General features: G+C 31.0%; 2 protein-coding genes across 2 annotated transcripts; both read right to left on the bottom strand.

The window, feature by feature from the left end:
* Positions 1–542: 542 nt before the first annotated feature.
* Positions 543–8,834, bottom strand: LOC143044803 (uncharacterized). Its single transcript, XM_076216968.1, has 3 exons — positions 8,783–8,834; positions 2,868–2,912; positions 543–1,132 (listed from the first exon to the last, which is right to left on the bottom strand). The coding sequence occupies exons 1-3, from the start codon at positions 8,799–8,801 to the stop codon at positions 615–617; spliced, it is 582 nt and encodes a 193-aa protein (XP_076073083.1). The 5' UTR covers positions 8,802–8,834; the 3' UTR covers positions 543–614.
* Positions 8,835–11,536: 2,702 nt separating this feature from the next.
* On the bottom strand, positions 11,537–18,937 carry LOC143046529 (uncharacterized). The gene is made up of 7 exons (XM_076219685.1): positions 18,805–18,937; positions 16,931–17,658; positions 16,510–16,594; positions 14,430–14,516; positions 13,867–13,935; positions 12,208–12,516; positions 11,537–11,742 (listed from the first exon to the last, which is right to left on the bottom strand). The coding sequence occupies exons 2-7, from the start codon at positions 17,639–17,641 to the stop codon at positions 11,537–11,539; spliced, it is 1,467 nt and encodes a 488-aa protein (XP_076075800.1). The 5' UTR covers positions 17,642–17,658; positions 18,805–18,937.
* Between the last annotated feature and the right edge of the window lie 415 nt (positions 18,938–19,352).

Here is a 19,352-nt window from a genome sequence, read left to right on the forward strand (position 1 = left end):
TCTCAATTGATACGATACTCTCGTGCTTGCATTTTCTATCATGATTTTCTTGATAGAGGGTTGCTGCTCACAAGGAAGCTATTAAACCAAGAATTCTAAATGGTGAAGTTGATATCATCCCTTCGTAAATTTTGCGGACGCCATCACGAAGTGGTTGACCTTTTCACAAATGATATTGGATATGTTCCTTACGTCGTAACTGTAATCCCCTTGCCTTTCATGAAGGTGACCTACCAAATTAGACTATTTACCGGATTTGTTATAACACAAACAACACGACGGGTGCCACAGGTGGAGCAGGATCTGCTTACCCTTCCGGAGCCCCTGAGATCACCCCTAGTTTTCAGTTGGGTTCGTGTTGCTTATTCTTTAGTTTTCGATGTTATGTCATGTGTATTATTGTTTGTCTGTTTGCCTTCTTTCATTTTTAGCCATGCGTTGTCAGATTATTTTCGATTTATGAGTTTGACTGTCCCTCTGGTTTTTCCGTCCATCTTTTCTCGGTGAACTGAGACATCTTTAATTGTCTTGCACAAAATATCATTTATATTTTCAAATTATACATTCCGCTTGACTAAGCTGTGATATTTACATGCTGACTGTCATTGTCGATATTAAATGTCTTCGTCCATGCTACATTTTTCCAAGACCTCAAATTGAGAGACGAATGCGTTAGGCTCTTTACCGAGAACTTTTTCAAATCGTCGTGCCACATCTTTAAAGACACTAAAATAATCATTCAATTCTTGGTAGCTTACTGTTGTATTGCTCCTATGTGTAATAGAATTTCGTATTATTCGACATCGCTCTATATCATCTCCAAGTGATACGTTGTGACCTTGTATGTTGTCGAGATTGCCCCATGCTCCGGAAGTTTGAATACTCGGTACATACATTTTAATAAGTCTATACATTAGAGTCAAGTCTAATCCCCTATATCCTGTATCTCTTATTTCATTTATTTTTTGCGTATCAGCAAGATTAAAATAACGCAAATCACGTGTAGGTATGGTTTTATGAAGAATATTCGGGTGTATAAAATGTGCCAACAGTTCTCTAATCATATTTGGTATCAGATTGTATGTGGCATGTCCAAGACGTGCAAAATATGTCTTTTGTGATATCACGTTACCTGAAATATAGAACTATTAATTAATATAGTTCACCAAACAACTTTTTGGAACACCAAATGCCCCGACAGCACACACAAACAAAAAAATTGCAATTCACTTAACACAGCAAAAATCAAAAGGTTGGTCAAACATTTCAAACAGATTTTAAACAGTCTTGATCCTGGTGTCAAAGCCAACCCTGAACCATCAGAAAATGATTAAAACATCACCACCAACCGATGAAGAGAAAAGTGCAATCCAATGAATGAAAACAGACAAACGACATGACATTGGCTTTATCCACGCAGAGATGTTAAAATCAAACTTAAATACATCATCCGAAGTACTTCAAAATCTTATTCTTGTCATCATGAAAGAAGGGTACATACAGACTCGAGCATAGGCTTCACTGTAAAAGTACGAAAGAATAGTAATCTTCGCAGCTGTACCAATGGAGAAGAATAACATAATTGTATGTCCCTAGTAACGTATTCTTCAGGAACAAACTGATAAAAATTGTGGATGAAAAGCTTAGTGAAGAACAAGCAAGGTGAGGATGTATTGACCAAATTTACACTCACAAACAGCACATCTTTGTGCAATTCATAGAATAGACATCCACTGAAAATTAATTTCATTGACTTCAACAGGTTTATTTTTGTTTTTTTATATCCTGAGTGTTTTTGCTTTTATTTGAACAGTATTCTTGTGATGTTATGTTTTCATATTTGTGGTATTTCGTTAACATTGCCATACACAGGAGATGTTTGGCTAGTCTTGAAACCAGGTTCAATCCATAATTTTTTTCTTAAAATATCCTGAAACAAGTCATGAATATGCCAAATGTTATCAAATAGTTTATATGTGTTCGTATATTCTAGGCCCCACTTTGGATGAACAGGATATGTAAAAAAAACATGTAATTAAAGAATTCAACCATATTTATTTGATTGCATCCATCTTTGGAATTAAAAAGAAAATTAATCAAAAATTGAATGGCCACAGAAAGGTATTATTTTAACATTTATGGTATGAGAACTATTTTTGACAGTCCATAAAGGATTAAAATTTAAGACCAGACTGATTTTAATATTATGATACATTCCCATATGAAAAAAAAAGTTGTATTAGTGAAAATATGACAACACCAAAGAGACCAGAAACATGAATTAACAATTACTTCAACTTCGTACTTATTTGGCTTTATTAATATTTTGATATGAGCGTCACTGATGAGTCTTATGTAGACGCAACGCGCGTCTGGCGTACTAAATTATAATCCTGGTACCTTTGAAAACTATTTACACCACTGGGTCGATGCCACTCCTGGTGGACGTTTCGTCCCCGAGGGTATCACCAGCCCAGTAGTCAGCACTTCGGTGTTGACATGAATATCAATTATGTGGTCATTTTTATAAATTTCCTGTTTACAAAACTTTGAATTTATTGAAAAACTAAGGATTTTCTTATCCCAGGAATAGACTACCTTAGCCGTATTTGACACAACTTTTTGGAATTTTGGACCCTCAATGCTCTTCAACTTCGTACTTATTTGGCTTTATAAATATTTTGATTTGAGCGTCACTGATGAGTCTTATGCAGACGAAACGCGCGTCTGGCGTCCTAAATTATAATCCTGGTACCTTTGATAACTATAGGTCACAGAACAGTCTTCAATAAAGAGAAAATCTTCAATCGAGAAAACATATTTAATAGTTAGTATCTAGTTAAATCTGTTAAGTAATATATACGTACCAGTTGCCACTTGAGCTTTATTTACACTCCCGTCAATTATTAGTTCTATAAAAGAGATAATAAAGAAATTATATACTTGCTTTTTATATATCAAATATTTATATCAGAAAATGGTAATTATTTTTTTATTCTTGCATCCTGAGCTCAGAATTTTCAACAATATCATTTTGATGTTACTTTTAAACCTGCACAATCACTGTAGATTTTGAATTATACCTCTAATCAAGTATTTATTTTTATGCAATTTCATTCAATTGCAAGCATTCATGTTTAAAGTCATAAGAAACCTCAAATAAAATAAAATAATGCATATGTTTTTTATAACTCAATGGATAGTTTTCATTATAAAACTTATGTCCATATACTTTTTTCTGAAGAAAATTCTTTAATTTGTTCATATTTAAAAGAGGTTTACATTATTTTATTTGCGAAGGAAGCAATTCCCCGACATATTTTCAATATGCAAAATGACGTCAGTGTGTCCGATCTCGTAAAAATCCGGTGATCGCAATACGCATGGATGTTCTTAAAATGAGCTATTATCTGATTGTACATTTTAAACACGTGCTCAATATCCATGCTTGTAAAACGAGTGAGCGGTGAAAATGTTTGTTGATTGTTGACAAAAAGGTGACAATCGTCAGACTTCGGCTTTAAAACACGAACTTTAATTACCTGCCACATTTTCACTACAACACTGACCGATTGTTACAAAAAAAGACGATTATACGACATTTATGCGATTAATGATAAAATCATGCACAGAAGTTTATGATGTTTGTATGCATTGGTTCAAGAATTGGAATAACATCATTTTCACCGGTCACTCGTTTTATATGACTTTAAATAGAAAAGCCACAAAACTACTGAACTCCAGGGAAAATTCAAAACGGAAAGTCTCCAATCAAATGGCAAACTAAAAAGCTGAAACACACCAAACGAATTGATACCTGACTTTGTACATGCTACATTTTTTTATGTAGAAAATAGTGGACAAAATCTGGTTTTATAGCTAGCTAAACCTCTCACTTGTATGACGGTCACATCAAGTTCCATCATATTGACTACGATGTGTGAACAAAACAAACAAACATAATAAGAATGTCAACAATAGAGGTACAACTTTTAATTACTTTTATAGCAATGCTTGATACAAATCCGATAACTCCTTGACACTTGTGGTTATAAAAAAATAATTAATGTAGATGTAAAGCAAATACAATTCTTTTCCAGAAATTTAAATTAAAGAAATGTGAAAAAATAACACATCTTTTTGTTTTATATGTTGTATATAGTATACAGTTGTTTGTATTTATTAGGTTTAAAAAATCCTTTGGTATTATTCTGTTCTCTTTCTTTACGATAGGTTTCAAATTTAAAAAAAAATCAGTTACAACTTTATTAACTTCACAGCAAATTCCCCTTTTTTTAAAAATTAAAAGCAGTATCATTATGTGAGGTAGCCAACTTACCATGTTCACTATATGTTTTTTGAGATGTATTTCTATTAGTTTTCATATGATGAGTTCAGCATTTGTCGACTGATTTGTATAGTTCGATTTTATGTTGTGCTGTTAAATCACTGTCCACTGTTATGGGAATGATGAAATTACGGTACCAAGTTTAATCAACCACATCTGATGTATTAACTGTCCTAAGTTAGGAGGCAGTGGTTGACGTTTGTTGCTGTTTTACATATTTTTGTTTTTGTTTTTGTTCTTTTCGGGTTACAGTAATCAGGCTGTAAGTTTTTTGTTTATTTTTTTGAATGGTTTAACATTTGTAATTTCGGAGCATTTTATAGCCGACTATGTTGTAAAGCCCTTTGTTAACTGTAGAAGGCCTTACGGTGACCTTTAGTTGTTATACTGTGTCCTTTGGTATTTTGTGAAGAGTTGTCGCATTGTAGCATTCATATCATATCTTTTTGTTTTCTATTTACATTGAAATGTTAAATTGATAACATCCAATAAAAACAGCATATTTTTGTTTTTATCTATACCTCTGATTCAGTTTTTCGAATAATCTAGATAAAAGCCTACAGCGGTTGTATAGGAGCAAAAAATAATTAAAAACTTTGTAAATTTGATTGTTGAGCATTCTAGACTCACAAATTATAATGTAATATTCAAAAGAATTTATGTGATTGATTTTATCGATAGTTAACAAACATACTTTCCTATTTTCGTTGCAAAACAGTGCACTTTTATATCTGACAATGTTGTTTGTGTCTTATTCATAGTCCATCAGCTAGTTCTCAAAAGCGCGCTAGTTAAGGAGTTTGTGTTACACCCCAGGGTACCGCGATTTTTTTTGATAGAATTCAACTTCATTATCTTATTGATAAAATACAAGGTGTTAGACTAAAAAAAAAGTGTCCAAAAGAGGTTTAAAAACGTCCCTTTCAATGGTCCTCTCATTAAGCAATCACGACTAAGTAATTTTTAAATAAGATTTTTAATATAAAGCATTTAAAAAAAATTAAAATATAGGTTTAAACAACTAAAACAGATACAAAACTATCATATTAATTGTAACTCGGAAGATTTTTTGTTTTAAAAAAAATGTTTTTTTACATTAAAAATAATCCGATTTTTTTTGTTCAAATTAAGGCATATTTTCTCCTTTCATAAAAAAATTCGTTATACAATTACCCATTTTAGTTAATTAAACTTGAGAATTAATCATTATGCAATGTTTAAATCATTTGCAGTATTTATATATCGTCTAAAATATGAATTATTTCATAAAATATATGTACATGCAAATACTCGTGAAATACCGGAAATCACCAAATTACCGTCTTTGATTCAGTATACAACATGTACAATGTATTTACACATTAGCATTATCAATTTGCAACTGAAAACACACATTTAATTGTCGATTTATGATGTTTTTGTGAAACAAATTATTTTATAAAGTGAATGTGTAACGAAATATTTATGAACAAAATACAAATTAAGGTGATTTTTTGTGTTCAGAAAAGGTGCACCCTATCGAACTCAATAAAGGTGTGCTTGATAACATTTTGTTTTTTAGCTATGTAGTGATTGACTTAAGATTGTTAAGTCATTCAATCGACAAACATCGCTTTGAACGAACGTCAAATAGTCAGTTGTGGGATTTAGTAATACTTTTTACTTTCTTAGGTTTCTTAGAGATACCAAAAAAATGGCTTTGTTGGTTTCAGTTTAAATAAAGATTCTGATAAACGTTGGTTGCTAAATGCACATGAAAGAGCTTCAATATCCTTAAAATGTCGACATTAGGTAGGGATGGTTAACCTTGAAACATCCGCCCAAAAAGAACTCAGAAAAACTCGAATGAAGCGAGACGAAACTGATGTTTTGAAATTGTGTCAGACACTGCAAAGCTGGTCAAATCCAAACATCTGAGCAGTACTAGTTATATGGCCTGTTCTCGGTTCTGTTGTTTCTTTGGAATTAATGTGCGACCTTCTAAACGCGTATGAAAAGGGAAAATTTGCTACAGAAATTTTTATTACGGAACGGCTCATTCAAAAGTCAACCGATATCTTCAAAACACTCAAAAGAAAATCATTGCTTACATTTTAAAAAAAGGAAATAAAAGGCAAGCAGATAATGGCTGATAAGAACAACAAAATATTGAAAACAAATGCAAAAAAAATGTCGCCTGCTTGTCATAGCCAAGACAAGATAGTTGGTTTTGCGATACATTCTCCAGTTTGAATTATGTCCTCTTCCAATGTTTGTTGCAAACTTTGATGGTACACATGTAATGAAAAATTAAAATCTGTCCTTGGTGGTCTTTTAGAAAAGGGCATTCCTTAGGAATTTGATGAGATGACAGTTATTCAATTCATTACTAGGATACCAAGCACTTTTTTCGATTTGGCAATTATTATTTAAAAAATCATCCTTTTAGTTTCAAAAAGAGGTCCTGCATTGATTTTGTCACTGATTATTATCCCACAATATTCATAAAGAAATTAGAACGGCAGATCCTTGGGAGGGCATTTATCAGTACGATAAGTTTTAGAACACCACTATCGTGTTCTTGGGAATGGAAGAAATGGTTGTTAGTTGGGGGAAACAAAGTTGCTCTTGTTGAATTCTTTGGTTTGGAAAAGAGTAAACAATCCTATAGATTTACACATGAATGTATTGATTTATTTGTATCACATGGAAGTATGTGCCACAAAATATATGTTAAAAATGAAATAGCGTAGAGTGGTGTTAGCTTATAATCAAACAGGAAGAAGCCGATAAAAAAGTTTCTTAATGCAAAAACATGCAGCGAAGTATTGGCTTACTATTTTCACAGTTGCATATCAATTCTAATATTGGTAGTCTGACAGATACATCTTCCAAATGCAGATTATCAAATGTGCAATCAATGTGTGCGAAATTTGGTGAGCATGTTTGTAGAAAACTACCAGGATTTCACGCCAATACAGGTTATGATTCAGTAAGTGTTTTGTCTTGTGAGGAAAAAAGCAAAGCATTCGCCTTTTTGACACGTTATGTGGAGTTTTCAAATGGTCTATTCCATCTTGGTGAAACCTTTGAAGAGGTTGGCGAAGAGTTGTCAAAACACTCGAGAGGTTTTCGTGTTCTATATATGGCTACGAAATTAAAAATATAGATGAATAAAGATCAGAACGTTTTGAAATGCAAAAGATGCAATGTTAAGACACATTAAACAAGCTAACTTTCAGACGAAGATTTGGAAATCTGCTTTTAAACACAACACTGGTCTGTTGCCAAACAGCTATGGTTGGATCGTTTAGAACGCTTTGATCAGTATCAATTGGTTAGACCAACCACCAGCGTTAGATGCTTTGATAATTCTGATGTCCTGTTCATGTAAAGCTTGTTGTGCCAACAAAAGATGTTCATGTGTTCAACACTGTGTTGAACAGATAGCTGTATATAATGCTGGAAAGCTTGTAGATATAAGGATTACCAAATCGTTGATATTGCTAACGATGACGACGAAGATGATGTAAATGATGATAATGATAATTCGGTAGATGCAGGTCACCAAACTGATGATGATTCTATGGATTGACCTTCTGAGTGACCTTAATATGTGGTGATTCGGTTGTTGAAAACAATTTTAAAAAATAAAGATCTAGAAACCCTGACATTTTTGTGTGTTTTAATATGAGAGTTATTTGATGAATGTGATGTATAAATACATGACAGAATCGTGCATTTCTGGTTGCTTATGTTTGGGTTTGTCGTGGATTCTATGTTTTTGTGTCCCACCTTTAAATGTTTTTTCAACAGCCTTTAGTTACTTTATGCGCTATGTTTCAATGTAAAAAAATATATACCATTTTATCAAGAAAATTAGTACGTATGCTTCTTTTCATTCAAAATCATGACTTTTTGAAATTACCCTCCCCCTTTTTTCTTGGTCCTCTACGATTTAAAAAATAGTTAAAAATTAGCCTGCGTTTTAATTAGATATGATGTGTTCCATTTAATAAAAATAATAGTACTGAATACTTGGATATTTTTTACATTTTTCTGTAAATATGTGCAAAACAAAATTTTTGATATACCCTTAAATACGTCCCCTGTTAACCCCTTTTGGACACTTTTTCAGAAGTCTAACACCTCTTAAAATATTCTTCAGATATTACTCTTTAAATTTATACAAAAAAAAAATGCGGTACCCTGGGGTGTAACACAGAATTGAAATTTTGCCCTACCAGCTGATGGACTATCATTGTTGATTGGTGTTAATGTATGTGTCATTTGTTAACTTTTTGGAGATTTTGGTAATCATATAACATTTGTATTTCTCTGTGACAGTGATACCCGAAGACTACAATATCGCGTTTGGGTTTATGTGACAATAGAAACTAAAGCTTTTGAAACTGAACTGGAAGTAAATGTTTAGAAATGTAGATTTATAGTTACCAGCTACTGGAACATCCATTTCTAGATCCAGTTCAGCATATTCTTTTCTAATGTCTGAAAGGAAAATAATTCGATCGTTGTAATTCGTTGCAAGACTTAACCTGATCCAAGTGAAGTGTGCTATAAAAAACTTGTACTTCTTAATTGGTTGACTTTCATTTGAGAAGAATAAAGCGTATGAGATTTGGCATAATTTCCTTAGACAACTGTTATTTCCGCTGATTACAAGTGTATTATTTAAGAATAAGGTAGTCTGAAACCCGCAAGATTAAGTTGCAACCTATTACATTATAATAAACATTACCGGACTTTCCTTTAAACTTTTAATTATTGCTTTTCAAACAATTACAAACATTTTTATAAGCCTAAACAAAACACATGACAGTGATTTGAAAAAAACAAATGCGTAAATAACATAACTATTTCATGAATATGAGAATTTTAATAAAATGAATTTGCTTTTTTTAATATCAAGTTTCGTTTGTACAAAACTTTTAGAGATGCATGTAAAATGAATACAATCAAATTCATAAGAATTCCATAATGAACTCAATTATCGATAATTTAAACCATTTATAACAAAAATAATCATAATTGAAGTTATTTTTATTAATATAAGCTAGCTAGTGAACTAGCACTGGATGTTTTCTATTTCTTAAGTCGATCCCCATGAAAAATGTCTAAATCTTTAAAATAAGCAATTTATATTTTCTTTGTGACATATGGTTTATGGCATATTTAAAATATATTTCTAAATGCTATGCTGACAATGCAAAGGATGTGAACATATGCATCGTTCAATATGTAAACAATGAATATGCAAGATAAAGATACGATACAATGTAAACGCAATAGTAGACAAATTGACGATATAGATACAAAAGTGTGTACTAATAAATAAACCATTGCAAGAGTAATGCAGCATTCGTATGAAAATAGAAATGATAGATATCCTGGTATCTTATTATGTGTTACCCTATTTATGTATTTTATTTCTTTTCAAAATTAAAATCCCTCTAGAAATAAAAGTAAGAAAAACAAAAAGAGGTTTAAATATATCAAAATGAATAGTCGATTTTACTAATTAGGTGCGTTTGATTTAACACCATATTTTGAAAAGGTCTCTACTACTTTGAGTGGTTTCGCGTATGATCTTTGTCTTGTCTTAAGCTGATGGCAACAATATGAAAGTTGTTAACAAGTTTATTACAATTATAATGAATATGATTGTATATGTTTGTATCAATATCAATGAACATCTGTCCATTGGCAAGCATTTGACAATTACAGAAGGTTAAAAATAATTATTTAAAATCACTGTTACTACATAAAAAGGTTGAGTACAATTAGAGTCCAGTATGCGTGAAAGGATTATGAAAATGACAAGTATAAGATTTAGAATGGACATGAGGACTGTTTGAAAGAGGCAACAACTCGACCAAACAACAGAAAGCAACTGAATGCCACCAATAGGTCTTCAACGCTGCGAGAAAATCCCGCACCCGGATGTGTGCTTCAGGTTACCCCTAAACAAAAACGTGTACTTGTTCAGTAAAAATGGCCATCATACCGAAATATATAAAAGAACTAAAATAAAAATCATAAAACACTAGCAAAGGCCAGAGGCTCCTGACTTTAGACAGCCGCATAAATGCAGCGGGGTTAAACGTATTTTGTGAGAACTCAACCCTTCCCTTATACTTATAGTTAATGCAAAAAACAAAGACACATCAAAACGCACAGTAAAACTCAATTTAAAAGAAGTTCGAGTCCAATAGCAGAATACATCAAGGTAACAATAGAAACTAAAGAAAATGACAGGATACATACATTAACTAAGGTCTACGGGCAGTTACTGCCATGCCAGCTCAAGACCTCAGTTAAACTGATCGAATTAGTATGTCTACGTCATCATCTGAATATCAAACAAAAGTCCTCCCGTTAGGGGTTTAGTATCATGCCATCATAAAATATATGTTTACAAAAACAATTTAAGGTCAACAAATATATAAATATTCCTGTTAAAGGGTACGCTCTTTAAGCCACCAATAATTTGCCAATGCCATTTTAATATACAATATACAGAATGCAATGCAACCTATGTTGACAGCTAAAACGTTGTCACTTTTATTATAAAGTTTTGTAAAAATATATATTTTAGATTGGAAAGTTGTTACGTGCTTCTATTTTATCTAAAGGTCAACACATAGGGCTAATGCGGTACAATTTCATCATTAATATGCCCCAGACTTCTACGAATTTAAACTATTAAATTTCTCTACTACTCATTCCTTCACTTTGAGTCTTAATTAGGATTCTATTTTACTGTTACCATGTGTTTTTATACTGGTATAATTCCCAAGTTAAGTCTCTACTAGATATATTATAGAGATTATATCTGGGAACCAGAACGTTACCAAAACAAAATATTTATGAATATTTTATAAATTTTTCTCTATGATGCGTAATTTTTACAAAAAACAACTTTAAACAAGTGTATTACCTTGACAAACGAAGACGACAAGAAAACTTCTATTGAACGAAACGACCCAATTTAACATCTTAAATATTCTTAGCATAATTATTTGTATGCGTGATTAAACAAGATTTTTTTTCGAACCTTATGGGGGCTAGGATATTTCTTTAAAAAAATCTACCAGACATCCACCTCTAACATATATGGTTCTCCCTATTGATACAAGAGATCATAACATTAATTGTATGACATATCATGCATCTTACATATACCGGCTCTCAACTCCAAGCATAAAACACAAATACGTGGGATAGAGAGGCACTGATTTCATAGATAAAAACTAAATACTTGCCAGATATCTCTTCCGTAAGGCGTTCAATTATCTCATCTTTCTGTTGACACTTCTGACATTCAAAGCTTAGGTTGCAATATATGCATGTTGTTTTGTCTTTCTTTTTTATGTCCAATTTTGCTGTTTCTTTCTCTGAAAAATTAAACACATATATCTACAAAACACAATACCTGTGTGTGAGAGAATATGACATTGGTCATACAACTTACAGTAGAAGTTACACATTTATTACAATAAAATGTCAAAAGAAAAAATAAATACAACAAACACATCAACATTCGAATACATGAAAAATAATTATAAAAATAATGGAAACATATCCTAGTACTCCTGTTCCTTTTAGAACATAGGATACTCAAATTAATTCCCAGACTTGACTTCCTTTGCATAAAATGAAAAAGAAATGTAACTAATAAAGGAATGATGCTGGACAATTGAACAAAAAACAAAATGCATTCAATCATCAGCATATTGCATGCATTCATATTGTAATGTGTTTAGTTTTTACTTTAGCAATTATTCTTTACATGCTCCTGAGTGTTCTATATACATATCATGGATGTGTAGATTACAAAGTTTTTATTCAACGTATCTTACCTCTGTAAACTAATTCATCAAGCTTTATTATCAAATCTACTTTAATGACCGTAGGTACATCTGCATCGATATTGCAAAGTTCAACAACCTTTTCCAAGAATAACTGTATCGATGTTCGCATTTGATCTGGATTATCTAAAACGTTTTTGTTAACTAATGTTGATAGTACTAAGGATCCGACATAAACAAATTCTATTTCGAACCATTGTCGTAATAGTGAAGAAAATTTCTCTAACGTTTCTTTTATTTCTGGTAAATTCCATGTATTTGGGGTTTCCAGTCTCCATTCCACACGACATTTCCGCACATCTACAGAAAAAAGTTTGAAAGTCCAATTATTTTGTTCCGACAGTTTTTGTAAACACAACTTTTGTCGCAAATCATGTATTATAACATCAAGATATAGATAATAATATTTACTATATAAAATTTAAAAATAAAGCGCAAATACATCTCTATTAACACGTATAGAAAACATCAACGATAGTATAAAAACAAGTATACTGACAAACTGGGAAAATGAAAACTCTGCTATACACAAAAAGAAACGTTGTGGAATTTGATTATTTTAAATTTATCTTAATACATGTAGCAGATTCGGTAAGATCTGCTTAAATTGGATTTAGACGTCAAAGACATGTTCACCGGTTTATCTCAAATTCCCGTATTTAATTTATAAATAACTAAAACGTATATCCATATTACAAAAGTCTAAAAATGAATAATATAAAAGGCACTGGCTCGATAATATGTATCATCGTTTTGTTTGTATTTAGTCTAAATGAAATCTAAATACTAATCGAGTTGACATTTGAAGACTGTCGAAGGTCATATAATCACCAGACACATACATATAGATATAACAAGAAAGTTTACTCGTGCAATTGAAACTTTATAGTTTTGTTTAATTTCATATTGTAGGTTACATATATATCTTAATTATCATTTTACCTGTATACGAATGAGATTTTGTCAATTGAATCGGTCAAATAATTTACCCTTTTACACTTCCAATAATGTCATTCTTTAAACATCTCTTGGTAAGGGTTTAATTTAAGGTTACATACATACGGATTCAATGAGGTGAAGTATTCACTTGCACGTGACTTATTTATCACCGATGTTCCTTAGCTTTATTTGACAAAATTGAACCATACGGGCTCTTAAAAGCGGAATATTATATCACTTTTTCATTTGTATTAATGATGAAACAAAACAAATTATTTTTTTATTATTTTGTAATATCTCGTAGCTAGCTATAGTGTTCCTTTCGTTCATCAAGTCGTTTTCTTATAACAGGGTGACTAAAATTTGATACAGGTTATCATTTTTTGTTCTTGATGATGTAGACGGTTTATTGCTGATATTTATTTAAATTGCATTTTGATCTTACTCTCATTCACAAATTAAACAGGTCAAACGATTTGTGCTATTATATTTGTTTATAGGAGGTTTATGTTTTGTGTGTTCAATCGAATTATTTAACAATATGGTTTAGCGCGGATATTATGTCAACATGATTATTGCCCGATTAAAGCCTACATGGATGTACTTCCAACGTTTGGTCTGCTAAAGCAATAGGCGCGAGATGGATCGTATAATTAGAAGTTAGAAATATCCATTACTGACACATACCTGAATGTTAATATCAAAACTTACTGTTATCACTTTCTGTAACTTGTACGTCAGGACCGCCAGCTGCAACATTTATTTTGGAAACTGGACCAGCTAATAAATATAATCAAATTTTTGATGAACAAGAGCCAACCCTTTTTGTACCAGGTTTGTTCATAAAATTGATTTTAACATCAATATTTTATCATAACTTAGAATAGATAAAGATATTCATTTCATTTTCATGTCACATTGTTAATTTATAATCTAATTAGACATATGTGAAATAAGAATGCTCTGTATCTTAAAATTATGACATTGCGATAATTCCCTTAGATACATGTATATGAAGCTTTTACTGCATTTTGTTGCATAACGATAATATGGCAAGTGATATATAGCTTTAGTCGCAGACGTTTTTTTTAATAAAGCGAACATTGTTGTTGTGAATTCCATTTTAATTCCATTTATTTGTTAAAGTTTCAAAAGAAATTGAACGATATTTGGACAATAATCAAGAAAAATGCCAATGCTCGGGCTGAATATCTAACAATTGTCTGTATAATTCAATAAGATATAGTATACCATTAAATGCTCTGAAAATTTACCTGATTTGTTGACTCCCTCCTCTGTAGAACAGAAAGCAGATTGCGTTATTTCAAATCTAAGTTTTTGAATATCGATTGACAGTTCATCTAATTGATAAGAAATATAAAAAAAAAGAAGTGAATAACAAAATAAAACTGAAAACAAAACTTTGATGGCACAAAAATAATCGTGGATTAGTTTCATAACTTAATAAATCAGTAATTGTTCCAATTTCACTGCACCAGAAAAGTTATACGTCAGAAAACTTATCTTCAAATTGTTCAATGATACATGGTGCCAATATTTTTAAAAATCCAAATCTTCATACAATCAATGAAAAGCTGACAACCAAAACATAACTTAAACGAATAAAGCCAAAAATGGAAAATAAACAGGTGCTTTCATGCATGATTTTGGAAAAGATCGAGATAATGCCGCTACAAGTGTAAGACCACCACAAAATAGTTCCTCACATCCAGTTGCATACAAAAAGGGGTCATTAAAAAATATTCCCTAGAATTTGCAATAGAAAATTATCTAGGACAGAGACATACATGTACATCTCGAATGTTGCAAAGCAACATTATTTTTCTATTTGGTGTTTCTATAGAATATTTTGGAAACTTGAGGGTACATTGTTTCTAAAGCTTGTACACAGGAAGAAAATGGTTAACATTTGCTTTGTTAACTTCCAGTAATGTTTCTTTTCTTATATGCAATGAAACATTATGTGAGTTATTTTCTGTAGTACTGGACAGGATAAAACTTTACTCATACCAAACATTTCTTTATATGAAACAAAGATAATTTATGCACACTTTTTTGAAAGTGCAAATTTAACAAAGAGTAATAGCGGAACATAAATGGTGGTAAGGCAGCAAACGCACCAATACAATGGAATAGGATAGATACAAGATGGAAATAATTTATCTCCCAAATTCACCATAAATAGTAATGGCTTTTATCAAGAACCCAATCTTAAACAAAGACTTCAGTTAGAATGACTTGTGTTATATATTTCCATCGATTTCATCTGGTATATTCATTCCATCGCAACATTACAAAACAGTGAATATTAGCATTCAAACCATTGGCTTCAAATATAACATATTTAAAATAAAAACGTGTAGAAAAATATGTAATTAAGAAACATCATTATTAATGAACGATACCAATAAACGGAAGATTAATTTAATTTGACTGATTTCAGGTATATAAGACCGACACAGCTGGTTGCACTGTTACTAACATAATTCTATATTAAAATTCTTATACAATTAATCAAATAACAAAATAAGCAACCTAATCCATTTTTTAGAAATTTTCTTGTGACGTAACTTTTTATAGCGTTGATTCGTGTTACAGACACACATTTCGTAATTCTATTAAGCCGTTTTTATAAACTGTCCTAACTTATTTTGGTAACTCGTTGTTATTCTGTGGTTAAAATGTCCATATGTACTTTTATATTATTTATTTAATGTATTTCATTGTCTTGGGTGTTTTTGCATTTATTTGCCTTTTGTTCCCGTCATAACATACTGTCATTTTATCGGTATATCAAAAATAGCCACAATGCGCGGAGGTTTTGCTAGCCACGAAACCAGGTTCAAACAACGATTTTGTTTTCTTAAAATGTACCAAGTCAGAAATATGGCATTTGTTATCTAATAATTCTTTTCTATGCATGTTGCATTGTCGTTGATTTTTTAGTTGCAATTCTGTGTTCTGTTATTTCTTTTTTCCGCTCTTATAGTTGATATGTCTCCCTCATTTTAAGTTTGTAACCCCGATTTGTTTTCTCTGAATCGATAAATGACATTTAAACAGCGGTATACTACGGTTGCCTTTATATCCAACTTGAAATTGACATAAATTTAGATTAAGATGGAACAAATACAGAGAAAGCTTCTTGGATGTTCTTGTTTATATACTGCACGATAATCTGCATACATGAACAATAACCTGAACTGTTGTTTTTTTTAATTTTCAAGTGAACATAACAAATAACTTTGAGGCCAAGTCATTTCATCTTAGATTTGTGCATAAAGAAATAGCTTAGATTTAAAATAAGAAACAATATCTTTCGGTTTAAATTACCTTTATATTTTTTAAGATGGTCAATGATCTCATCCTTTATCTGTACTATGCATTTCCTCTGGTCTTCAATTATAGTTCGAAGTTTCTACAATTATAAAGTATTCAGATTTTATTCATTAAGTAATTCAGGGTATTAAAAACGCATGTTTTTTTTTTATTATTTTAAAAGTTTATATGAATTAATTGGGATAACATTCGTCTGTATTGCATTTAAACTATTTTTGTTTCTTCAAATCTTCAATGATTTGAACTTGAAATAAATGTTTTGTAAACAAAATCTTTAAAAAATAAGATTAAAACAACACCAATTCGTGAGCTTCAGGACACCATGTATTTTTTTTGAGAAAATTGTACAGCAAACAATGAAACAATCATAGAAACCATTTGTATATGTATGTATGATAAAAAATATTTATCCTACCTCCTTTATGATTTCATCAACATTGGTCTCGATTATTTTGTTTATTGCTTCTATTGATAATTCATTAGCTTTGAATGCCTCGACTTTCTTTTTATTCTTTTTAGCAAAATAATTTCCCAATGAGCTACCTATTTCTAAAATAGCTTGCTCAGTCTCAGCAAACCTGGTGTCAAACTCTGATTTCGAAATACATGCGTTTGGTATATGTGCCAAAAAGTTTCTCGTTTCTTTGATGACCTCAATGCATCTTGGGTTTCCATGTATGACTGCACTGTTTTTGAAACAGCAGGATTGAATAATTGCATACATTAGAGTAATGTCCATACAGTCGACATCATTAGATCTTTTTGCCATGATTCTACAAAGACACTCCTTGGTAATTTCATTATGGTTTCCTGTTTTATAATGGTCGATTTCAATGAGAGGTCCACACTCAAACAATAACATAAACTGGTTTTTAGTTAAACCTCCTTTTTTAGAAGGCGGAGCACGACAGTTTAGAGAACATTTACAACATTCTACTCTAGGATAGCATTCATGAAACAGATTATGTTTGTTTTCATCTAAGAACATGTGAAATTCCAAATGGTCTTTTGCATTCAAAATATTCTGCTCAAAATACGTATGTAAAACCTTCATACAAATTCCAAGGGTAAAGGTGACAAGTTTAACGTAGTATCCACACTGTTTGTCAGATAAAATTGTTTCCATTGTTAGTTGATTTTTATCTAAATATGAGAGAAATAATGTGTTTTAGATGAAAGTCATGATTAGATCAGTATAAACTTTCCATTGTTCATTAAGTTTCCAAACATTTTTCCACCCATGTATTTTCAATTCAAATTGATAAAATAAAACGATAGGCATAGGCAATTAATTAGTGTGTAATTACAAATAGAAATGACCTTAATTCTCTCTTTTGTATATAATAAACTTTTTTTAAGTTATCAAAGAAAAAGTTCAGGAAGATTGTATTTGTCTGCGGAAGATATCATTATCATTGTAATGAATGATATCTAAGTAAAACCATGTTATCTTTAAGTCTTGTGCATGTTTTATAAATTGAATAATGCCTTCCCTATACATACATTGTATTTTTATTCTTACAAGAAATCAATCTGTTAATTTTGTTTGTTGTAACAACATGAACAAATTAATCGGTTTATTTATTCAAAACATGTACAATTAAAGAATTGGAAAAAGACATTTTGTTTAAATCCGTAAATCAAACAATTATGCAATATTGAAAATATATTAATTTGATTTGGTAGCATGACTCCTCAGCATGACTCAACCTGTCGGATTTTTATGCATGACATTATTTCAGAGTCCAATAACGTATGAATATATTTTTAACAGTGAATAATTAGAAGTATTTTCAGTAACACATTTACTAGACTGCGTACGTCAAATATGTGTATATCATTTTTTGTCTAATTTGTGGCTACAGAATCGTGAAGTAACTTCATTGTTTAGGGTACTGTAAGACCCATTTTAAAAACACTCAGAGTAAAAACAACTATATGCCGTCAAACATATATTTAGAATCCAAAGTTATTTTAGGACATTTAAATGCCGACTTTAAGTAAAGTATGTCATGGTCTCCTTGACATTGGAAAACTATGAGTCGCTAGTGTATCACCATAACTTACTTCCTTGTTAAACAAAAACAATGTCTTATTATCAGGATTACCCTAAATATTAAAAGAATTTTTTTTTTATGTTATAGACGCATTATTTATGAATATAAATATTAAGATAAAACAAATGATAAAATCATTCTAAGTGAAAACAATCTTGATTAAATTAATTTATTTGTTCAATGTATATTTTGTGGTCAGTAACAATGTAAGCATTATAATTCAAAGTCTTACCTCATTTGTCGACTACTGTATTACGCTTCTATAACAAAAAAGTCTATCTTTATTGTTCTCTATCACATGTGGATGTACTTACATTATACAAACCGTCTCTGTAAATACGATCATTTGACAAAAGTAGACCATTACCATGAATTTTCATTGTGATAAGAAATATCGGCAAATACAATTTTCGGATTTATTAACAAAACGTGACCAAAGGAAGAGATATGTATTTGCAACAAGAAATTGACTTTAAATACTTACATGACTAATGCTTTTAAATATTAAGATAAATTGAGATCTTATTTAAATCTCAATAAGCTTCATAAATTCTTTACCTATATAATGATCGGCATCTTACTTAATGAGTCTACTTTTACTTTTGTGTCATCCGAGATAGCATATGCGTTTTTGAGGGCTCGTGTAATGCATAATAATTTTTATGTGAAAGGTACGCACTGCGCACTTTTATCTTTTTGTATTCGCTTCTCTGGTTTTTCTTATAGGTTTGGAAGTTTCCCTATTAGTTTCGAATGTCCTCTTGATACATTCTTCTTATT

This window comes from Mytilus galloprovincialis, chromosome 9, assembly GCF_965363235.1.
Source record: "Mytilus galloprovincialis chromosome 9, xbMytGall1.hap1.1, whole genome shotgun sequence".
Lineage (NCBI taxonomy): Eukaryota > Metazoa > Mollusca > Bivalvia > Mytilida > Mytilidae > Mytilus > Mytilus galloprovincialis.